Raw genomic sequence first — 22,978 nt, forward strand, 5'->3', positions numbered from 1 at the left:
GGGCTTGTCCCACCCCCCTTCCTGCTGGCTGTGGAACCAAAAGGCAGCCCACCACGAAGGCCAGAGAAGCCCCAGGAGACTCCTGCACGGCCACCGCCTGGCATCACCCAAGGAGCCTGAAAGGGGCCTGCCGGGCATCGCCGTGCCTGTCCTCTGCAAGACCAGAAGGCCGCTGACCCAGCCACTCCCTTCTTTTGCAGAGTTTGGTCTCTTTACGCCCCGCTGCCCTTCCCCAAACGGATGCAGTCCAAAGCACGACGGACAAGGCCTCCCTTCCTGCTCCTGGCTGACCGGCCGGATGCCTTACGGTCCCCACTGCTCAGCTCCTCTCCGGCCAGAAGCGTTTTTGAAAACCTTCTCCCATTGCGTGGGATGGAGGCAGCTTTGGCCAACAGCCCCCCTCCCCCTCATTTTTTGCCATTTTAAAATTTACAATTCAGAGTAGAACTGGAAGGGACCCAGAGGTCCTCTAGTCCAACCCCGTTCAGGCAAGAGACCCTACACAATTTGAGACAAGTGGCTGTCCAGTCTCTCCTTGGAAACCTCCAGTGTTGAAGCACCCACAACTTCTGGTGGCCAGCTGTTCCACTGAATTAATTGTCCTCACTGTCAGGAAGTTTCTCCCCAATTCCAGGTCGCTTCTCTCCTTGGTTAGTTTCCATCCATTATTCCTTGTCTGGCCTTCAGGTGCTTTGGAGAATAATTTGACCCCCTTCTCTCTGTGACAGCCCCCCAAGTATTGGAAGACCGCTATCATGTCGCCCCCCCCTAGTCCTTCTTTTCTCTAGACTGGCCAAACCCAAATCCTGCAGCCCTTCTTCCTATGTTTTAGCCTCCAGGCCTTTAAACATCTTAGTTGCTCTTCTCTGCGCTTTTTCCATTTTTTCTGTAGTGTGGTGACCAAACCTATTTTGGGTAATCGCAGCTGCCTGTGTGCTGCAATTTAATTTTTCTCACTGTCAACAGTCGTAACTTTGAATCTGCTGCCAAGATGCCTCAGCTTTCAACTACAATTTAGGACTGCAATTCCCGCTTCAATGATGGTTAATTTGAGGAACACCTGTAATCCTTTCCTTTCCAGCCTTCGTTGCAGAATTGTACAGTTGGAAGGGGCTTCTGAGGTCATCCAGTCCAACCCACCGGGTCCAAGTTAAAGTACAGGTAGTTCTTGACTAACAGCAGTTCATTTAGTGACCGTTTGAAGTTACAAGGGCAGTGAAAAAAGTGACTGATGACTGTTATTCAGTTACAATGTTTGAATCATGCGATCCAAATTCAGGCGCTTGGCAGCAGACTCACATTTACGACAGTCACAGTGCCCCGGGGTCATGTGATCCCCTTTTGCAACCTTCTGACCATCAAAGTCAATGGGGAATCCAGATTCACTTAACAACCGGGTTACTCACTTATCCACTGCAGTGATTCACTTAATAACCGAGGCAAGGAAGGTGGCAAAGTGGGGACAAAACTCACTTAACCAATTTCTCACTTAACAACAGAGGTTTTGGGGTCCATTGTGGCCGTAAGCCGAGGACTCCCTGTCCCTTTGCCTGGGGGCTATCCTGCCTCTCCTTCAACTGGGAGAACCCACCGCCCATCTCAAGCCATCCATTCCACGGACAAACTGGGTTGTTTTTGTTTCTGTTTTTCCTGGCTTGTTCAGTTAGAACCTCCTTTCCTGAAACTTCAACCCAGCATCCCACATCCGACCCCAAAGCAGGAGCCGAAGGTCTCCTGGCACCTTCCAGCTGCTTGATAAGCCCTATCTCCCCATCCCACCTCCTTCCTCCAGGCACGCAGCTGGGTCAATCTCTCTGCACCATCTTGTCTTTCGGTTACCTGTCCCCGGTCCTCGGCCTCTGAACTGCTTCCAATTGAAGCCTTCTTAAAAACGAGCCCTCTTGCTCTCTGCTAAGGAAGTTAAAAATTAAAAAAAAAAAAAAAGATTTGCCAAGCTCCTTTGAAGGAAGGAGGGATTTCCCCCACCCCCACCCCCAAGACAAAGTTATAAATTTTAACTTTTCATCTGGACCAGCGTTCTCCAACCTTGGCCACTTTAAGATTTGTGGACTTCGACTCCCAGAATTCCTCAGCCAGCTTTGCTGGGAGTTGAAGTCCAGAAGTCTTAAAGGGGCCGTAGGTGGGAGACCCCTGATCTGGACAAACTCTTGCCGAAGTCTTGTGACGACCGGATCCTGTTCAAGATGTTTTACAAAAGCCAGGTTCTCTACCAGCTGCTCTGGGGATCTTTTGACGGTTTCCACTTTCCCACATTTTCTTTCTTTCTCTCTCTCTCTCTCTGTCCCTTTCAATTTGTCCTCCTCCAGTTTTCTGGCGCTCCACCAGCTTTCCAGGATTTTTCAAGGGGAGACTGGAGGGTTCAGCCAGACTGTCAGCTTCCTTTCTTTCACATCCGAGGATGCAATTCATCCGGAGCCTTCAGCTGGAGGACAAAACCTCCCGTCTTTAATCCTGCCTCTTCATCCTGGCCTTCCAAGTTCCTTTTTGGCTTTCAATCCATCAGAATGGAGCTGGAAGGGGCCTTGCAGGTCGTCCCTGCCCAAGCAGGAGATCCTGACCTAGACCATTTCAGACAAGTGGCTTTCCCGTTTCTTCTTAAAAACCTCCAGGGATGGAGCACCCACCACTTCTGGTGGCCAGCTGTTCCACTGGTTAATTGTCCTCATTGTTAGGACTTTTCTTCTTAATTCCAAAATTCTCTGAACTTTTTCCAAAGTCTCAACATCTTTTTTGTAATGTGCCCTTACTAAATATTTAGAGAATACAGAATAGCAGAGCTGGAAGGGGCCTTGGAGGTCTTCTAGTCCAACCCCACTCAGGCAGGAAACCCTGTACCATTTCGGACAAATGCCGGTCCCATCTCCTCTTAAAAACTTCCAGTGCTGGCGCCTTCACAACTTCTGGAGGCAAGTCGTTCCACCGATTAATTGTTTATAAAGCGGTACTTTATAAAGAGGCGCTAATCCTAATAGGGCTGTTCTTGAACATGGAACCAAGAACAGGAACTCCGTATGGGTAGTCCTCGATTTACAACTGTTCGTTTAGTGAAAGTTGCCACGGCGCTCCAAAAAGTGACTTATGACCGTTTTTCACACTTAAGACTGTTGCAGCTTTGTGGTTATGTGATCAAAATTTGGACACTTGGCAACTTGTTCACATTTATGACGGTCATAGCATCTCGGGGGGGGGGATCATGTGACCCCCCTTCTGCAACTTTCTGACAAGCAAAGTCAATGGGGGGAAGCCGGATTCACTTAACATCCGTGTCACTAACTGAACAACTGTAGTGGTTCACTTAACCAATGTGGCAAGAAAAGTGGTAAAATAGAACAAAACTCATTTAACAAATGTCTCGCTTAGCAACATAAATTCTGGGCTGAATTGTGGCCTGTATTCCAGACTCAGCAATTACAAATTTCTTTGTTTCTTTCTTTGCTTCTTTTATTTCATTTAGAAAATTTATGCAGCCGCCTACTCGCTCGCAGCGGCTTACAAGCAATAAAAAACAGGATAGGAAAAATAAAAATAAAGAATATAAAACCACAGCCCCCACCCACCCACCCACCATCAAAGGAGCCGGTTGATGGGCCCCATCCCACTCGGGGTCCCCCAGGCCCGCTGGACAAACCCCGTCTTCAGACCCTTATGAAAGAGTGTCGGGGGGGGGGCAGTGTAATTTGTGGGTTTGTGAATGCAGAATGTGCATTGTCAAAGAGAAGCCACTGCAGTAGTTGGAGCAGTAGTAACGACGACTAGAGACTCTCAGTGGTTCTTACTCAGAGGCAGGAAACACAGAAACCTGGCTGAACCTGCCCCTCCCCCTCCACTGGTGGGGGCTTCTGTACAGACAGCCCCCCCTGCTGCCCCCCCAGCTAGAGATGTTCTTGTTGGGGTGGGGAGTCAGCAGACAGAGAATTGGGGTCTCTGTTCCGTTTGGGAGGTGCCACTGGATGGGGCCCCAAAACCACAGGTAGTCCTTGACTTACAATGCTTCATTGAGTGACCGTTCGGAGTTACAATGGCACTGGAAAAAGGGACCGTTTCTCACACTAACGACTGTGCCGGCATCCCCATGGTTATGTCATCCAAATTCAGACCCTTGGCAACTGACTCGCATTTACGACGAACGCAGTGTCCCCGGGGGGGGGGGGGGGGCTGTCATGCGATCCCCTTTGGCGACCTTCCGACCGGCAAAGTCAACGGGGAGAACCAGATTCACTTAATGACTGTGTGACAAACTTAACAACGGCAGTGATTCGCTTAACATCTGCAGCGAGAAAGGGGCAAAATCCACTTAACGCCTGTCTTGTTTACCAATGGAAATATGGGGCTCCGTTTCGGTCGTAAGCCGAGGACTACCTGTAACGGCTCCAGAATCCTCCCTCACTGATGGGGGTCTCAGGGGCTGGAGCGGGTTCAAATCCCCGCATCCGACAGGCACCTGGGACAGATCCCGAAACAAGGCAGTGGGGGGAATCCCTGCCCCCCAGGGAAGAGCCCTGCCAGCTGCAGGAGATGCTGCCCTCCGCCTTGGCAGGCCGGCCAAGCAGCCCTTCCCACCCCAGGAAGCTTCAGAGAGGACGGGGGGGCTGGGCTCCCTCTCAGTCCGTGGGTCAGCTTCAGCCTCCCAGGGGAGGTGGGGAGGGGGCCAGGGGGGTCCTTCTTCCTGAGTGCTCCTCTCCATTCACTGCGGGCTGGACTCTTCCACCGCGGCTGAAATGGGAAACACACGCAGGAAAAACAAAATTCACCCAGCCTGCACGGGAAAGTGGGGGTGGGAAGTGGGGGGCGAGTTCCTCATACCATTGAGGCGGGGCGGGGAGGATAAACAGGGAGGAGAAGCCGGAGCTGGTAAAACCCCGGAGCATCTCTTTGCACAGAGGCTCTTTGTCTGCGGGCTGAACCCACAAACTCCTTTCATCTTCAGAGCCTCCCATTCATCGCCTGCAGAACCCCCCCCCTCGTGCCCCCCCCCCGGGGTTTTGGCAGGCAGGCTGGCTGATTCACCCTTTCCTGGGGCCACGTTTAGCCGAGAAGCTATTTCCGGATTTCCTGCCCCAGGAGAGGAATTTTGGAAAGTGCTCAGGAGGCTGCTGGCCTCTCGGTGGCCAGATGTGCTTTGCATCTGGGGGGAGGAGGGAGCTATTCTGGGACACCCCCCTCCTCCCGCTGCCACCCCAAGGGACCGTCTAGTCCAGTGTTTCTCAACCTTGGAAGCTTGAAGATGGGGGGACTTCAACTCCCAGAATCCCCCAGCCAGCGTTGCTGGCTGGGGGATTCTGGGAGTTGAAGTCCCCCCATCTTCAAGCTTCCAAGGTTGAGAAACACTGGACTAGGAGGAGGTCTCCAAACTCGGCCACTTTCAAGAAGGGTGGACTTCAATTCCCAGAATTCCTCAGCCAGCTCAGCAGCTCTGAGATTGCATCAGATAAAGGCAAGAAAGTGACCTTGAGGGACCCTTCACCAAAGACCGTTCACAAGCCTCAGCACTGATGACGTTCCCTAGTTGGGTCATGAAACGTCTGCAAGGAAACCACCAAAGCTCAGAGAGCACCAAGGACCCCACAGCCTTCCTCCTCCTCCTCCCCCCTCCTCTTCTTTCCCCTCCTCCTCCTTCTCCTCTTCCTCCTGTCTTCCTTCCTCCTCTCTGCAACCCTCCTCTTCTAGCACTGATGAAGTTCCCTAGTTGGGTCATGAAACGTCTGCAAGGAAGCCACCAAAGCTCAGAGAACACCAGGGACCCCACAGCTCAATCCTGAGCTTCAAAGAGCCTCTGCACTCTTGTTGAACCTTGGAGTGTGCCCACAACTGCCACCTTCCACTGCTGGGAGGCTTTGTGGAGCTTCCCAGCCCCTCAGAAACCGTGGGTCGAATCCCCTTGCAGCCAGCCGGGGGAAGGGGGGGGGGAGGATGAGAGAGAAGTGCTTCTCACGCTGCCTGCCAGCTGGCGGCTAATGCCCAGGTCCCCCTTGGCAGCTGTGCCCGCTGCCAGCTTACTCACGCTTGGCCGTCAGCAGGGTAGTGCCATGGCAACAGGAGACCGAGACGACCAGGCTGGGGGGCCCCCCCTCTTCCAGCTGCACGGGACGCGGGCTCCTCGTCTCCTCCTCCTTCCTGCCCAGGCGGCCCCGGGCGCTCTTCCCCCAGGTGTAGACCTCGCCATCTGGAGAGGGCACAGGTGGCAAGGTGACCCGGCTGCCCCCCCCCTCCCCAAGTGGTGCCCGAAGGCTAAGAGAACCTCCCGGGCGGCAGCTCACCTGCTCCCACCGCCAAGGTGAAGGCATCCCCACAGCCCACCATGGTGACTCGGGTGGCCTGGAGCCCCTCCACCAGGTACGGGGCCCGGCTGGCCCGGCTGGAGATGGGGCCCAGCTGCCCATGCTGGTTGCTGCCGACGGTGTAGCACTGACCGGAGGCTGTCGACGGAAGAGGGAGGAGTGCATCATTCTGTGGGGTTTGCCCACTTTTTTCGGGGGGGTCCCTGCCTCCTGAGCTAGACCCCGGAGGCTCAGCAAAGGCCAGGCAAGGAAGGTGCCGGACTATTAAGACCAGCATCCTGGACTTCTTTCAGGAGTTATGCTGGTAGAGGGCCTGGGGAAAGGGGCAATTTTCACGGCACTGATGATGTTCCCTAGTGGGGTTGTGAAACGTTTGCAAGAAAAGAACCAAGCTCAGAGAGCCCCAGGGACCCCCCCCCAGTCCTCCCCCCTCCCCCTCCTCTGCTCCACAACCCTCACTCCCGTCTTGCACTGATGATCTTCCCTAGTTGGGACATGCAAGTGGGTTTTGCCCTATTTTGTGACTTTTCTTGCCATGGTTGTTAAGTGAATCGCTGCAGTTGTTAACTCAGTAACATGGTCGTTAAGTGGATCCGGCTTCCCCGTTGACTTTGCTGGTCAGAAGGTCGCAAAAGGGGATCACATGACCCTGGGACACTGCGGCCGTCATAAATACGAGGCAGCTGCCAAGCATCCGAATGTAAATCACGTGACCGCGGGGAGGCTGCAACGGTCGTTAAGTGTGAAACACGGTCCTAAGTCACTTTTTTCAGTGCCGATGGAACTTAGAACGGTCACTAAACGAACCGTTGCATGGCGAGGACTGCCTGACCTCCGAAGGCGAAGGCTTCCTGGTTTGTTCAGCAGAACTGCCCCTTGGGGCTCCCTGGGGCTCTCACCGGTGATGGCCGCGGAGTGGGCGGTTCCGATGTCCGCGCCCACAATGACCTCTTGGCTCAGGGGGGCCGAGCTGGCAGGGCTGAAGGTCAGCACTTCCTCCACCTGAAGGTCAGCAGTGGGGAGGGGCTCCCCCGGGGACACAATCCTGTCCTGGCAAAGCTTGTTGTACCTATGGGAGGGGGGGAAGAGTCAGTGTCCAGCTGCCGCCACTTACCCTGAGCCCCCTACCCGGCTTGCTTGGCACTCAGCTGCCAGTTTGGCCTCTGGCCCCCCAACCAAGACAAGGGGGGGTTCCTAGCCTCCGGGGGGGGGGGCAAAACCTGAGTCCTCGGGTCATCCCCAGCCCCTCCTGGACCGGGCAGCGCTGGGACCCTGGCCCTACCTGTTGCTGCCACAGGCCAGGATCTGGTTGTTGGACGTGAGGATCATGGAGGCATCGATGCCACACAGCACCTTCTGGGCTTCGTAGCCAGCGGGAAGGGGCACCAGCTGTGGGGAGTTGTGGGACTCCTGGTTCCCCAGCCCCAGGCGCCCTGGGGAGATGGAAGAAAAGGGGCTGCTGGAGGGGGCTCTCAATAGCTCCCCACGAGGGTCTCTGAGCTGGGAAGAAGAGGCCGGCAGCAGGCCAATGAATTCAGGAGGAAGGGGGGGGGGCTTCTCACCGTTGTCGCCCCTGCCCCAGGTGAAGACTTCCCCTTCGCTGGAGAGGGCCAGGACGTGGGAGGATCCACAGGCGGCTTGCGTGATCTCGTATCCCAGCAGGGCCTCCACGATCTTGGGCTGCAAAGGGAAGGTCAGAAGAGCTGACGCCAAGGCCATTCCAGCACCCCCCCCACCCCACCCCTCCCGGCTTCAATTCTCTCCCACCCCTTCTGCACCCCTGGGAAGCGCAGGTGAGGTTTGTCTCGAGGCAGGAGAAGAAGGAAGGAAGGTGGCCACTGCATGGAGATCGCTCACCCTCCATCCCTGCTTCTCTCCATCCCGGGAAAATCCGAAGAACAGAGTCGGAAGGGACCTTGGAGGTCTTCTAGTCCAACCCCCTGCTCGAGCAGGAGACCGAAGACCAGAGATGTCCAACCTTGAACCTTTTAAGATTTGGGGACCTCAACTCTCAGAATTCCCCAGCCAGCAGGAGTCCACAAAAGTTCCCCAAATGGGACATTTTTACTCTATCGCATTCCAGACAAATGGCTGCCTGGTCTCTTCTTGAGAAACCTCCAGGGATCATTCTGGATTTTGAATTCTGGAAGTTGAAGTCCTCACATCTTAAAAAGACCCAAGGTTGGACATCCCTGGTCTAGGGTCTCCTGATCAAGCAGGGGGTTGGACTAGAAGATCTCCAGGGTCCCTTCCGACTCCGTTCTTCTGATGCCTCCATGCAGCTGAGTTGAGAAAGTCTTTTCCTTTTAAGCCACAGTTCCCAACTCTTTCGGGCTTTGCAGACCAGCGCGGGGGGGGGAGGGGGAAGAGAGGGGATGGTTTCGCACGAGCGGTGGGCAAGCATGTGCATGCACGCAGCTCTATTTGCATGAGTGGCCTGCATGCACGCACACTGCTCGTGCAAACGGAGCACCGGTGCACGTGCTTACCCGCTGCCTGCACAAGGGGGGAGAAATGCTCGTGCGGTCCGGTTTTGAACAGCTCAGGGCCCAGTAGTGGGCCATGGCCAGGGGGTGGAGGACCCCTGCAGAATCTGAAGAACAGAATAGAATTTGAAACAATGGAATGGAATAAGGAATGGAATGGAATAGAAAAATATGGAATGGGAATAGAATATGGAACAGAATAGAGGAATGGAATGGAATGGAATGGAATAGAATAGAATAGAATAGAATAGAATAGAATAGAATAGAATAGAACAATTCTTTATTGGCCAAGTGTGATTAGACACACAAATCCTTACAAAGGATTACACACTTACAAAGTGTGTAAGCTCTCAGTGTACATAGAGCAATCGTGAGAAGCAACCAAGTGACTGTCATAAGGGAGCAGGGAAGATGAGAATAAGGATGGCAATACTGCCGTTTTAGATAGTTTGACAGTGTTGTGGGGCCTCCCAGCAGCCCTCCTGTGCTGTTTTCCTCCTTTTACAGACGGTGGGCAGGGGGGATGGTGGATAAAACGAGAATATGAGGCTCCCCCATCAGCCCTGAGCCCACCCCGCATTGCTCGCTGACTGCCCCCCCCCCCCCCGTCCACGGGCATATCCAGAGACTTGAGCCCAGGGCAGAACCAACCTGGCTGACGTCCACGAAGGCTCCGTGTCCTAAGCAGCCACTGCTGCCACTGCCGAAGGTCAGAACGATCCCTCTGTCTGTGGGGAGGAAATATTGGGCATCAGCCCCCCCAACTCTGGGCTTGCAACCGGCTGAGTCAGGCCAGAGCAGCAGGGATCCAGGAAAACAGGCCAGCCTGGATAGACAACGGGGGGGTGGGGGCTGCTGAGGTCTGCTGGACCCCAAAAGTCAGGAAAAGGACCAGCCAGGACAGGGAGGACCGGGGCAAAAGGAGTTTTCAACAGAGCCATGTTGAGAAGCAGCTCAACTCAACGGTTGGCTTCCCCGAAGGAAAATGAGAGACAGCGCAATCAGATGTGTAGGATTTGAATACTGCAGCCCAGGGGCCTCCTCCAAACGTGGCCCCTTTAAGACCCCTGGGCTTCAAAGCCTGCAGAGCTGGGAGTTGAAGTGGCCGTGTCTGGAGACCCCTGCCCTGGTGGGACAAGGCCAATTCAGCCGCAGAAACATTTCTCAAGCGGAGGGAAAACCCATCTGGGGTTTCAGTCGTGAAAACTGAATTTATTTCCTCTCCAGTCCATTGCAAGCCTTCCAGCTGTCCAGGGGAGAGAACATCTGCATCCCAGCCACTGTGCAGACCCACCGTGTGGTTGACTTCTCGGGACCCTGCAAGGACACCCACACACACCCTTGCCCCTTCCCCTACCTGTCAAGCAGACGGTGAAGAGATCCCCGCAGGCTACGTGCTTGATGGTCACTCCGGACTGGCCCTCCAGGAAGCGACACACAAACTGGGGGTGCAGCTGCTCCGTGGCCCCTGGGAGCGAGGGCCCCCCGACCATGCCAAAGGGGGGTGGCTGTGGAGGGGGGAAAGCAGCAACAGCGAGACCAGGTCAGGCACAGAGGGTCAGATGCAAAATCCTCTTCCTCCTCTCCACAACCCCCCCTCCCTCCTAGCACTGATGATGTTCCCTAGGTGGGTCATGAAACGTCTGCAAGAAAACCACCAGGCTCAGAGAGCACCAGGGACCCTCACAGTCCTCCACCTCCTCCCCTTCCCCCAAGAGCCTGGCTGCCCCCCTCCCATCCTCTTCCCAGATACTTCATTCTTTCTTTCCACCCCCCCGCCCTCCGAGAGTTGAACTGTTTGTGGTTATTCCGTTCGAATTGGCAGGGGAGGGGGGCATCTGTTTCCCCTTTGACATGCCTCTTCCACCTCTGCGATGCCAGCCCTGCTGGTGCCCACCCAAATCTCCCCTCTTGACCCCACTTGGAGCTAACACCGGCTCTGGATGTCCTGTCTTTAAAATAAAGCTGGAGCAAACATGGGTGAGTTAGAACCGGGGAGGTGGGGGGTAACCAGCCTCTCCCTGGCTTCCTTGCTCAGCTCCGTTGCAAGCAGAGAGAGAGAGGGGGTCTCTCACCTCCCACATGACCAGCCGCCCGGATTTGGTCACGCCGGCCTTCTGCGTGCGGCCTATGGACACCTGCACCACCTCCGTGTTCAGCATGGGCAGGCGGAGGGGAGTGGTGATGCCAGAGCCCCAGGTGTAGATGGAGGACAAGGCTGGGGGGAGGCCAGGCCTGGGGGCCCCAGAGCGACAACCTGCGTCCGTCGGAGAGAAGGAGGTCAGTGGGATGGTGGCAGGGCAGGGCCGGGGGGGTCACTGCTCACTCCAGCCGGCCCCAGCCCCAAGAAGAGGACCCCCAAGTCCAACCCTCCCTTGGGGCAAAATCCCAGGCAGTCCTTTGAGGGCAGAGAGGGAGACCCCCCCACCCACTCTTACCCCTCACTCTGGCCGCAACAGTCGCACCCCCGGCTCTGCTCTGGGCCATGGGAGGCACCCCCTTCCACGACTTCTCGGGTCTGCCAAGAGCAGGAGAGGACAGGCAGTCCTCAATTTACGACCGCAATTGAGCCCCAATATTCCCGTGGCTAAGCAAGACTGTTCAAGGAGCCTTGCCCCCTTTTATGGCCTTTCTTGCCACCGTTGTTAAGTGAATCTGGCTTCCGTTTGACTTTGCTGGTCGGAAAGTTGCAAAAGGGGATCGTGTCACCCCGGGACCGTCATAAATATGAGTCAGATGTCCAACATTTTGATCACGTGACTGTCGGGATGCTGCAACGGTCATAAGTGTGAGAAAGGGCCCTAAATCCCTTTTTTTTTGGTAACTTCGAACGGTCACTAAGTGAACCATCGTAAGTGGAGGACTCCCTGTGTTCATCAGGTGGGGGAAAGGAGCAGGGAGAGGGAGAGGAGGGGTTGGGGGCAACAGGAGGGCCTCCCCCCGCCCACTTGCCTCCTCATCCGGACGCTGCCCACATCGGTGTAAAGGTTGAGCAGGGGCTGGACACAGAGGGCCTCCGCCATGATCTCGTCCAGCTGCGGCCGCTTGGAGGGCTCCAGGTTGAGCAGGCTGAGGATCAACTGGCGCAGCTCCGGGCTGTAGCGGTCCGAGATGGGCGCAAAGGTGCCGCTCATGATCTTCAGAACCAAAGCAGGCAGGTTCTGCGGGAGAGGAGGGGGGAGGGGTTGCGGTCAGCCAATCGGAGGGGAAGCAGGGCCCCCCCAAAATGCCCCAGGTGGGCGGGGGGACAACAACCACCACCCTGTGAGGTGGGCTGGGCTGAGAAAGAGGGTCTGGCCCAGAGTCACCCAGCTGGCTTTCGCGGCTAAGGCAGGACTAGAACTCAGAGCCTCCCAGTTTCTAACCCCTCTGCCTCCTTCAGTGCTGCCTGCTCTGAGACTGGCCTTCGGGGGCCTCCGGGATTTGGCCACTCTGTGCCCCCCACCCTTTCCTAGGAAGCCCCTCTGTATAAGACGGGCCCTGTGCTCCGGCCGAGAGACCCTCCCTCCTCTTCATGCCATGGTGGCCACGGAGTCTTTGGCTACGGACAGAGCTTCACCAACTGTAAGGGGCCAGCTCTTCCGGAGCATGCTGCAAGCTGCGTTCAGGGGTCCCAGGGCAGCAGTCCCCCCACCCCACCCACGCCCCCCCGTGTTCCAGTCCAGGGTCTTACGGCTGCCTCGAAGGCCCTCTTCAGACTGGCCAGTTCGTAGAGGACGCAGCCCAGGGCCCAGATGTCGCTCTTCTGATTGTAGGGCTTTCCTTCGCACAGCTCCGGGGAGATGTAGCAAGGGGTGCCCACCACCTGAGGAAAGAGCCCCCCCCCCCCAAGGAATCCCCGTCAGCGAATCTATTACCCCTAGAACCCCACCCTGCCCCAGCTCAGTCCCATACAGGGAGTCCTCGGCTTACGACCACCATTGAGCGCCCAATTTCCGTGGGAAAGTGAGTTTTGCCCTGATGGTCTTTTTTGACCCGGTTGTTAAGCGAATCTGGCTTCCCCCATCGGCTCTGCTCCTCAGAAGGACGCAAAGGGGGAAAGACGTGACCCCGGGGGACACAGCAACCGTCGTAAATATGAGTCAGTTGCCCAGTGTCAGAATGTTGATCATGCGATTACGGTCATAAGTGTGAAAAACGGTCATAAGTCACTTTTTCAGAGCCGTTATAACTTTGAACGGTCACTAAAGAGTTGTAAGTCAAGGACACTGCCTGCTTGTGGGCCAGAGAGCTAAGCAGAGGGGAGGGGGAGGTTGCCTGAGACCCCTCCCCAAAGAGGCAAGGACCAGGACAGACCCTGCCCCCACCTTCCTGCCACTCTCCTGTCAAAGCCAGGGACAATTTTCCCCATGACCAACTCACCAAGACCATGGAGGACAACTCAATGTGAAATAACTATAATATTAATAATATTTCTCATACAGGAAGTCCTCGACTTACCAACACTTCATTCAGCGACCGTTTGAAGTTATGACGGCACTGAAAAAAGCAACTTAAGACCATTTTTCATGCCTACAACGATTGCGGTATCCTCCCCTGGTCGCGTGATCAAAATTCAGACTCTTGGCAACTGAGTCGTATTTATGACGGTCAAAGTGTCCCCAGGGTCACATGATCCCCCTTTTATGACCTTCTGACAAGTCATGTCACCCAGGGAAGCTGGATTTCACTTAACAACGGTGTTGCTGACTACCACACACACACACACACCGGCCTGCCGAGGTCAAACACAGCCCTGATGCGGCCCTCAGTGAAATTGAGTTTGACACCCCCGGCTTAGCCGCTGCGGCAAGGTCGCAAAATGGGGCAAACCTCACTTAACCACCGTCTCGTTTAGCAACGGAAACTTTGGGCTCAGCTTTTGGTCGTAAGTCAAGGACCCCCCTGCACTATTAAGAGGGTCTATAGTTATCTCAGGTTAAATTGACGCCAGGCTGGCCGTGGCGTCCCAGACCCGTGGCTGACTCTGCCCGCTTTGCCCAGGAAGCGCCAGGGGAGACTCACGGTGTAGGCCTTGCTCTTGCTGCTGAGGATCTTGGAGATGCCGAAGTCTCCGATCTTGACCGTGGTGTGGTGCTTGTCCAGGAGGATGTTCTGGGTCTTGAGGTCCCGGTGGAGGATCTGCTTGGCGTGGACGTGGTGAAGGGCCAGCAGGATCTGCGCGAAGAAGTGCAGGATGGTCTCTTCGTCCAGGAGGGAGTTGCCCCGTTTATGGATGAATTCGGCCAAGGTCCCACCTGGGCAGGAGAGGAGGGAGGGGGGAGGTGGCCTTAGGCCCCGTGCCTGCAGAGCCAGCGACCCCCGGAGGGATTGCGCCCCACTGAAAACCCCACGGTCTCCTTGGCCTCTCAACGTGGCTGCCAGCAGGTTCTGTGTACGGTCTTCGCTTTAAAACAGGAACATCCAACCTTCTGGACTTCAACTCCCAGAATTCTGCCGGCTGGGGAATTCTGGGAGTTGAAGTCCACAAGTCTGAAAGTGACCAAGATTGGACATGTCCACTTTTGACCGTGAGCTACCAACACCCCAGGTATCTGCAATTATGAACAGAACCCAAGGGCAACTGGACTGCCCTGTCCTCTGATGGCCACTGTCCAGATACAGGTAGTCCTCGGCTTATGATCACAACGGAGTCCAGAATTTATGTTGCAAAGTGAGTTTGCAACATAAATTTAAGTGAGTTTTGCCCCATTTTATGACTTTTCTTGCCACGTTTGTTGAGCGAATCACTGCAGTGGTTGAATTAGTAACAGGGTCGTTCAGTGAATCTGGCTTCCGCATTGACTTGGCTCATCAGAAGGTGTCAAAAGGGGGTCACGTGACCTCAGGGCATGGCGACCGTCATAAATATGAACCCGCTGTCAAGCATCCGAATGTAAATCACGCCACCGTGGCGGGTGCTGCAAAGGTCGCAAGTGTGAAAAACGGTGATAGGTCACTTTTTTCAGTGCCGTTGCAACTTTGAATGGTCACTAAGTGAACTGTCATAACTCGGGGACTACCCGTAATCAGTGGGACGGTTTGCCTCCAGGCGTTGTGGCTGCTCCTTCATTGGAGACCTGCAAGAAGAGATTGGACAACCATTTGCCTGGAATAGGGCAGGGTCTCTCCTGCAGGGGGCTGGACTAGAAGGCCTCTAAGGTCCCTTCCAAGTCACCTTCTGAGACCTGGAGCCGGTTCCCCCTTTGGGGAGAAGGGCTGGGTGTGGGGAGATGGGAAGGGGTTGTGCATTCCAGGCTTCTCAAATCAGAACCACGTGCCGCTGGCTGCAGAGAGCAAGGCAGGGCTGGGAACGGTTCGACCAGGCAAGACTCCAATCCGAATTCCAGGCCCCTGGGCCAAGAGGAGGGGAGACGGGTGTGCGGAGCCCCCCAGGGACTGGGAATCATCAGAACCCCACTCTCCCCCCCCCCCACATACACACAGAGGAGCCCTTGGGCAAAAGGGAGGAGAAGACCCACCAAGGGTTAAGGGATCCAGAAAAAAGAAAAAAGCAAGAAAGCTTGTCTCTCCCCCGCCCCCCCCCCCCACTTCTCCTCCAAGGGCAGAAGGAGCCCAACCTGTTTGGCAGCTCTGCCAGGGGGGCTCAGGCACACAAAACAGCCCTTTGTTGGCAGCCCCAGTGGGGCCGACTCTTGCAGGGAGTGCCTCCCTTCCCCACCCCCAGGCTCTGAAATCCGACACACACCACACGTACACACAGACACACTTGCTTCTGGAACAAGGGTAGGAGGGATTCCCTAGGCCCAGCACCCTCAGCAGCCCCCCCCACACACACACACAGCAGCCCAGGTGTTAGCAGGAGGCAGCCCATGGGTTACTTATGTGTCCCCCCCCCACACTTTGGAGCCTGGGGCCGGAGAGGAGGAGGTAGTAAGGTGGGTTGGGGGTCTTCCTTGCTGCATGGAGGGGGGGGAGGGAGAGGCTGCTTCCTGGAGTCCTTCCCCTCTCCTCCCCCCACCCCCATCGCACTACGGTGCCACACTCGCCAGCACCAACACACAGGTGGCTGGATACCCCCCACCCCCAGAGACCCTGGGAGAGGGAACAGGGCCAGGCCACAGGCTCCACAGTTAGTCCTCGACTTAACTTAACGGCTCGTTTAGTGACTATCTGAAGTTACAATGGCATTGGAAAAAAAAGTGCTTAGGACCGGTTTTCACACTTAACGACCGCTGCGGCATCCCTGTGGTCACGGGATCAAAATTCGGACGCTTGGCAACTGACTCGTATTTATGACAGTCGCAGGGTCACGGGATCCCCTTTTCCAAAGGTCAACGGAGAAGCCGGATTTGCTTAACGACCCGTGTGTCTAACTTCACAACAGCAGGGATTCCCTTAATGTATGTGGCAAGAAAGGACCTTAAAAGTGGGGCAAAGCTCACTCACAAACGTCTCACTTAGCAACATAAATGCTGGGCTCAATTGTGGTCGTAAGTCGAGGATTACCTCTATCACCAAGAGACCCCCCCTGGGGAACTAGCAAACTCGATCTATTTTCTGAGCTTGGTGGTTTTCCTGCAGACGTTTCATGGCCCCACTAGGGAACATCATCAGGGCTAATAAGGAGCTGAGTAGCATGGATGATGTTACCTAGTGGGGTCATGAAACTTCTGCAGGAAAACCACCAAGCTCTTGAGAGCATCAAGGATTCCTCCTTTCAACCCTGAGCTACAAATAGTCTCCTTTATTAGATCTATTCTCTCACTTTTACGGAAAGTCCTCCACTTGCAAACTTTCATTTAACAACTGATCAAAATTACAACGGTGGCCCACACCAACGGCCACTGCATGGTCATGTGACCAGAATTTGGAGGCTTGGCAACAGACCCCTATTTATGACGGCTGCAGTGTCCCGGGGTCACGTGATCACCATTTGTGACCTTCCAAGCTGGCTTCCGACAGGCAAAGTCAATGGGGAAACTGGATTTGCTTAACGACTGCACGCTTCGCTTAACAACCATGGCAAAAAACCCTCATATAATCGGCCAACGCTCAGTTCAGAGCAACTGCCTCGCTTGGCAACAGGAATTCTTGTGGTCGTAAGTCAAGGACTACCTTGTACAGAGTTCCTCATGCTTGTGGTCAAGACTCTAACTCTGACCAATCAATTCAGGCCACTGAACCTGAATAGGGCTGGTGAATAAGCGCTAAGAAATGCTGGATATTTAGAAAACTGCTTGAAATAACTGGCTCATGGTCTTCTTCCGCCTGCCAATAAAATTCAGAGCAAAACTCCCAGGGATGAATACGGAGGATGGTTTTCTCAGCTCCGGAGCCGGTTTGCCTTCCCACAAAAAGTACTTTTGACCTTGTTCTTTTATCTAATGTATTTATTCATGCAAAACATTTATACAGCCTCCCGTTTTATAATCCAGCTCCAGGCGTCTCCCAATGCAAAGTAAAAAACCATAAAAACCGTAATAAAAGCATAAAACGAAGCGCATTATAAACATGAAGCACGACAAAAACCTGGCACCAAGCCAGACTTCTTGTGTTCAGTTTGTCCAATCTGATCCCAGCGTTTCGGCGGAGAGGGGCTTCCATGCCTTATGGGGAGGGGGTGAGGAGGGTGGAGGCCTGCCAAATTTCGGGGGGGGGGGTGTCTTCCATGGGGCTAGGACTGCCAGGGAAGAGGCAAATTCCCTAGCTCCCCTCAGATGGCAACATTCATTCATTCAATCATTCAATCAATCAATCACTCAATCAATTAGAATAGAACTGGAAGGGACCTTGGAGGTCTTCTAGTCCAGCCTCCTGCTCAAGCAGCAGGCCCTCCACCAGTCTCTTCTTAAAAGAACTCCAGTGATGAAGCACCCACAACCTCTGAAGTTGTGGGGTTCAGGGGAAATTCAGGGGAAGGGGCTAGGAGCATGCCCATGGATCTGACCTCGTAGGAGTTAGAATAGAATGGGAATGGGAATGGGAATGGGAATGGGAATGGGAATGGGAATGGGAATGGGAATGGGAATGGGAATGAGAATAGAATAGAATAGAATAGAATAGAATAGAATAGAATAGAATAGAATAGAATAGAATAGAATAGAATAGAATAGAATAGAATAGAATAGAAGAAAAGAAAAGAAAAGAAAAGAAAAGAAAAGAAAAGAAAAGAAAAGAAAAGAAAAGAAAAGAAAAACAAAGTTGGAAGGGACCTTGGAGGTCTTCTAGTCCAACCCCCTGCCCAGGCAGGAAACTCTACACCACTTCAGTCAAATGGTTACCCAACATCTTCTTAAAAACTTCCAGTGTTAGAGCATTCACAACTTCTGGAGACAAGTTGTTCCACTGATTAATTCTAAGTGTCAGGAAATTTCTCCTTAATTCTAAGTTGCTTCTCTCCTTGATTAGTTTTCATCCTTGCTTCTTGTTCTACCCTCAGGTGCTTTGAAGAATAGTTTGACTCCCTCTTCTTTGGGGCAGCCCCTGAGATATTGGAAGACTGCTATCATGCCTCCCCCAGTCCTTCTTTTCATTAAACTAGACATACCCAGTTCCTGCAACCGTTCCTCATATGTTTTAGCCTCCAGTCCTCTAATCCTCTTTGTTGCTCTTCTCTGCACTCTTTCTAGAGTCTCCATGTCTTTTTTACATCATGGCGACCAAAACTGGATGCAATATTCCAAGTGTGGCCTTACCAAGTTAAACATTTCAACCTTGGAGCATTGTGGACTTCAGCTCCCAGAATTCCTCTTGGTCTCCCATCCCAGTACGATCCGGTTCTGCCTGGTCTGAGCTGATCAGAGAGTCTGCCCAGGGTTGCCACCTTCAAACTCCGAATAAGGCTGAAATGTTTCTCTCTCCTTTCTTCTGCAGAAGGGCTGCCACCCCTTTGGTGGGCAAAGCTTCCCCTTTTGAGGCCAGGGGAAGCCAGGAGAGCCCATCGGCTCCTGCCCATTCGACCCAAGGTTCAATGCTATGGTGGGCAAAGCTTCTTTTCAAGGCCAGGAAGTGCCCAGTGCTGCCCGTTGGAACCTGCCTATAGAACCAGAGTTCAACCTGTTGGTGGGCAAGGGTTGCCTTCCCTTTCAAGGCCAGGAGGTACCCAGGCCTGCCCCTTGGCATCTGCCCATTGAACCCAGGGTTCCACCCTTTGGCAGGCAAAGCTTCCTTTCAAGGCCAGGAGGTGCCTGGTGCCACCCATTGGCATCTTCCCATTTGACCAAGCATTCGACCCCTTGATGGGCAGAGCTCCCCTACCCTTGGAGGCCAGAAGGCAGGCACCCTTACCCGGCGCGTACTCCATGGCGATCATCAGGGCCTTGTCCTCCAGGAAGTTCTCGTAGTATTCGATGATGTGCGGGTGGTGCAGCAGCTTCAGCACCTGGCACTCGTTCTGGGCCGCCAGGCGCTCGTCCTTGGTCATCTGCTCCACCGGGATCTGCTTCAGGATGACCAACTTCTGGTCCAGCCGACGCAGGCACAGGTGGACGATCCTGCAGGGCAGTCAAGGGGCAGGAGATGGGCATGGGGGGAGGGGCAGATAAGCCCCCACCCACCCTGAGCCCCCTTTTGTGGAGCAGCTGGGCATGCTAAAGAATGGGGAGCAATGGGGCACATGCGGGGGCTTCTCCTTCATGGGGGGACCAGCTGGGCCCACTCCCTGAGCCCCCTTTTGCAGGGCAGCTGGGTATGTCAAGAGGCAGGGGCATGGCGAGTATGGGGGGGTTCTCCCTCATGGGGGGGCAGTTGGGCCCCCTCCCACAGCCCCCTTTTGCAGGGCAGGTAGCGTGTCAAGAGGGGTTTTTTCTCCCACATGGGGGCTAAGCCCCCACCCACTCCCTGAGCCCCCTTTTGTGGAGCAGCTGGGCATGCTAAGAGTGGGGGGCAATGGGGCACATGGGGGGGCCTTCTCCTTCATGGGGGGACCAGCTGGGCCCCCTCCCACTCCCTGAGTCCCCTTTTGCGGGGCAGCTGGGTATGTCAAGAGGCAGGGGCATAGGGTGTATGGGGGGGGCTTCTTCCACATGGGGGAGGGGTCAGCTTGGATTGGGACCCTCCTTGGGGAGCCCCGCCGACCTAAGTGATGCCTGTGCCTCAGTTTCCCCGTGGGTAAAGCGGGTGCAAAGGGGAGGAAGGGATGGGGGGGAGGGGGCTTCCTCTGGGGTCTCCCTACTGGGTTTTCATCAGCAGAAACCGAGTGCTGAAGGTGGGGCCACGATCCACGCAGGAGGGACTACAAAGCCCATCATCTTGGGAGAACTCTTAGAAGGGCGCCCTGGGGGAGGGGTGGCGGGTTAAAGGCTGCTAGCTTGGGTCGCCCTGCCGGCTGTGGACGATGGGCGTGGTAGTCCCCCACACCCAGAACCACCTCGCCGTCAACGCCCCCCTCGACCCCCCCCCATCGTCATTAAGACCCGGTTTTGGAGCCGGGAGGCTCCCATTGGCTGGACGGAGCGGGGGACAACCCGTCCTCACCCGAACGCCCCCCGCCCGACCACCCGGATCCGCTCGTATTTCTCCATCGGGCGCCGCCGAGTAGGAGTAGTAGGCCGCGGCCGGCGGGCCTCGCGTTGCCATGGCGACCTTGCCGGGCGCGGCCGCCTACGGGGGCCGGCGGGGGTCAAGCCGCGCCGTTCTCGCGCCGCAAGGCCGGGATAGAATATTATATAGAGTAACAGAATAACAAGAGTGGGAAGGGGCCTTGGAGGTCACCTAGCCCAACCCCCCGCTGAAGCAGGAGACCCTATTGCAGGAGTGTCCAGCTTTGGAGCTTTTAAGACTGGTGGACTTTAACTCCCAGAATTCCCCAGGTAGGGAATTCTGGGAGTTGAAGTCCACCAGTCTTAAAGTTCCCAAGGTTGGAGACCATTAAAACCTACACCATTCTGGTCAAATGGCTGTCCAGTCTCGTCTTAAAAGCCTCCAGGGATGGAGCACCCACAACCAGCAGGAAGGGAGGACTACAATAACAACACCCGCTGTCCGGCTCTTCCCCCATGGGAAGCATTGCATCTCACATCCCCCTCAGCCGGTAGCCTGGAGAGCAATGCTCCCTAGTCCATTTAGCAGGGGATGATGGGATCTGAGATCTGACCTTGCTTGTGTCCCCCTCTCCATTCTTGCAGCAGGGTGGGTGCAAAAAATAGTTAAAAAATCTCCTCCTTCCCGCCCCCCTGCCGTTGTTCAGGACTTCAGTTCCTATCATCCCCAGCCAGCAGATTTAAACGTTTGTGGAGTGCCCAGGGACTTTAGGCTGGTCTGGGCATTTTGTGGTTGCTCCCAAGCTGGGGAGGGGAAGGGAGGCACCCCTCTGCAGGGGACAATGGTGGAAGATGGTCTCTGGAGTTCTTCTCCATTGGTGAGGAGGTTTCAGTTTGGGAGGGGGGCCTGGCTCCCCTATCAGTTTTAAAGATATTTCATCCTCCCTCCCATTTCCCACCACCACCACCATTCCTGCCCCCTCCCCTTCAATGGCGGGGTATCTACCCTTGGGGCAGGTGCAAAGAAGCCCCAGGCTGGCTGGGGAATTCTGGGAGTTGAAGTCCTTGGTCTAGAAGACCTCCAAGGTCCCTTCCTTTATTCTGTATTCTGCAAAGAAAAGGAACTTCCATATCTGGACAGATGTTGCACAGGCTTTGAGGTTCCATGTGGCTTTCCTGGACCAGCTGAGCCACCCTGGGGAAGGAAAAGAGCAGGGGAGGGTCCTTCTGCCCCCCTTGATAATGGTCTCCTAAGCTAAACAAAGAAGGGCAAAGCAGGCTTGATCTCAACTGTTTTAGAAATCGCCCAGAATTTCTTGACTAAGATAGGCATCTCTAAAAATGGAAGAAATAAATTAAATTTCCTGGGCGGAGGAGAGCTAGAAGATGAGAAAGGCTGCATAAGAGAAGGAGAGTGTTAAAAAAAGCTCAGAAAGAAAGAAAGAAAAGGTTTCATGACGTGGCACCTTCCAGTGCCCGCAGCTGGTTGCAGGAGGAGCGGGAGGGAGTCTGGGTAGGCAGAACTGCCAGGAAATTGGATTTTAATTGACACCCTGCAGCCTTCCTGGGCCTGCCCTTCTCCCGATGCAGCTGCCAGCAGGTCTAAATTCCCTCTAAATAAGCCAGGGCAGCTTCTTCCAGCATTCCCCCAAAATTATTGTGGGAAACTCACAATGTGAGTTTGGGGCAGGACTCCTGGCAGGCAGTAATTAATAGAATTCGTTATTGGCCAAGTGTGATTAGACACACAAGGAATTTGTCTCCGGTGCATAAGCTCTCAGTGTACATACCACAATAGTGATAGATCATTATCATAAGTCGTTGTAAAAATACATTCATCATAAAAATTAGATACAACATTTAGTGATATAGTCATGGATACTAAATAAGCAATCAACTTAAATCATACTGGGATACTAATTAAACAATTTAAATTGTAAGATACAAGCAACAAAGTTATAGTCATAAGAAGATAAGGTGATAGATAAAATAGACATTGCATCTTTTATATAAGCATCTTTTATATACATACCTCTTTTCATTTCTCACTTTTTATTGTTATAAGACACTTAAATTTAACAAATAAATAAATAAATAAACCTGGGAAGGTTGGCATTTCTTTCCTTGGTGCACAGACAGAAGCATTTATTAAGTTTATTATGGTCAAAACCTCCAAATTCTCCGTGGGAAATACAGCTTGACTTACACAGTTGAGCCCAAAAGTTTTTCACTTAATAACTGTGTTACTAACTTAATGACGCAGTGATTCTTAACAACTGTGCCAGGGAAGGTCGTAAAATGGAGCAAAACAAAAGTGACTCATGGCCATTTTTCACCCTTACGACCGATGTAGCATCCTGATGGTCACGTGATCAAAATTCGGACACTTGGCAACTGACTCGTATTTATGACGGTCACTGTGTCCCGGGGTCACGCGATCTCCTTTTGCGACCTTCTGACAAGCAAAGTCGATTGGGGGGGGGGGGGGAAGCCAGATCCACTTAACAATCGTGTGACTCACTTAAGAACTGCAGGGATTCCCTTAACAAGAAAGGTCGTAAAACGGGACAAAGCTCCCGTCTCGCTTAGGGGACCCAATTAACAGTTTTCTTGCTTCCCACGAAGTTGGATTTTAAATGCCATTCCTTGGGTCAATGGTGGCATCCGGGCACAAAAGGAAGCCCGATTCGCCCGCAGTTCCGACCTTCCGTCGCTGGATCCCGCGCATCTCGCCCGTGCAGGATCAGCTGCTAACGGCTAGCGGGCATCT

At 54.1% G+C, this 22,978-nt stretch overlaps 1 protein-coding gene across 3 annotated transcripts; it reads right to left on the reverse strand.

The window, feature by feature from the left end:
- Positions 1-3,436: 3,436 nt before the first annotated feature.
- Positions 3,437-20,317, reverse strand: NEK8 (NIMA related kinase 8). Of its 3 annotated transcripts, none has more exons than XM_034424522.3 (15): positions 20,204-20,316; positions 19,016-19,221; positions 13,790-14,022; positions 12,459-12,590; positions 11,738-11,946; positions 11,224-11,303; positions 10,861-11,042; positions 10,143-10,293; positions 9,437-9,513; positions 7,862-7,979; positions 7,582-7,732; positions 7,199-7,368; positions 6,279-6,437; positions 6,023-6,184; positions 3,437-4,734 (listed from the first exon to the last, which is right to left on the reverse strand). In XM_034424522.3, the coding sequence occupies exons 1-15, from the start codon at positions 20,248-20,250 to the stop codon at positions 4,706-4,708; spliced, it is 2,106 nt and encodes a 701-aa protein (XP_034280413.2). In that variant the 5' UTR covers positions 20,251-20,316; the 3' UTR covers positions 3,437-4,705. The 3 variants fall into 3 exon arrangements, with proteins under 3 accessions (XP_034280413.2, XP_087746621.1, XP_087746616.1); XM_087890490.1 differs by lacking the exon at positions 3,437-4,734 and adding an exon at positions 5,404-5,543; XM_087890495.1 differs by lacking the exons at positions 10,861-11,042; positions 11,224-11,303 and having other exon boundaries at positions 13,790-13,942; positions 20,204-20,317.
- Between the last annotated feature and the right edge of the window lie 2,661 nt (positions 20,318-22,978).

Source organism: Pantherophis guttatus, chromosome 1 (assembly GCF_059756535.1).
Source record: "Pantherophis guttatus breed Tessera chromosome 1, ASM5975653v1, whole genome shotgun sequence".
Classification (NCBI taxonomy): domain Eukaryota; kingdom Metazoa; phylum Chordata; class Lepidosauria; order Squamata; family Colubridae; genus Pantherophis; species Pantherophis guttatus.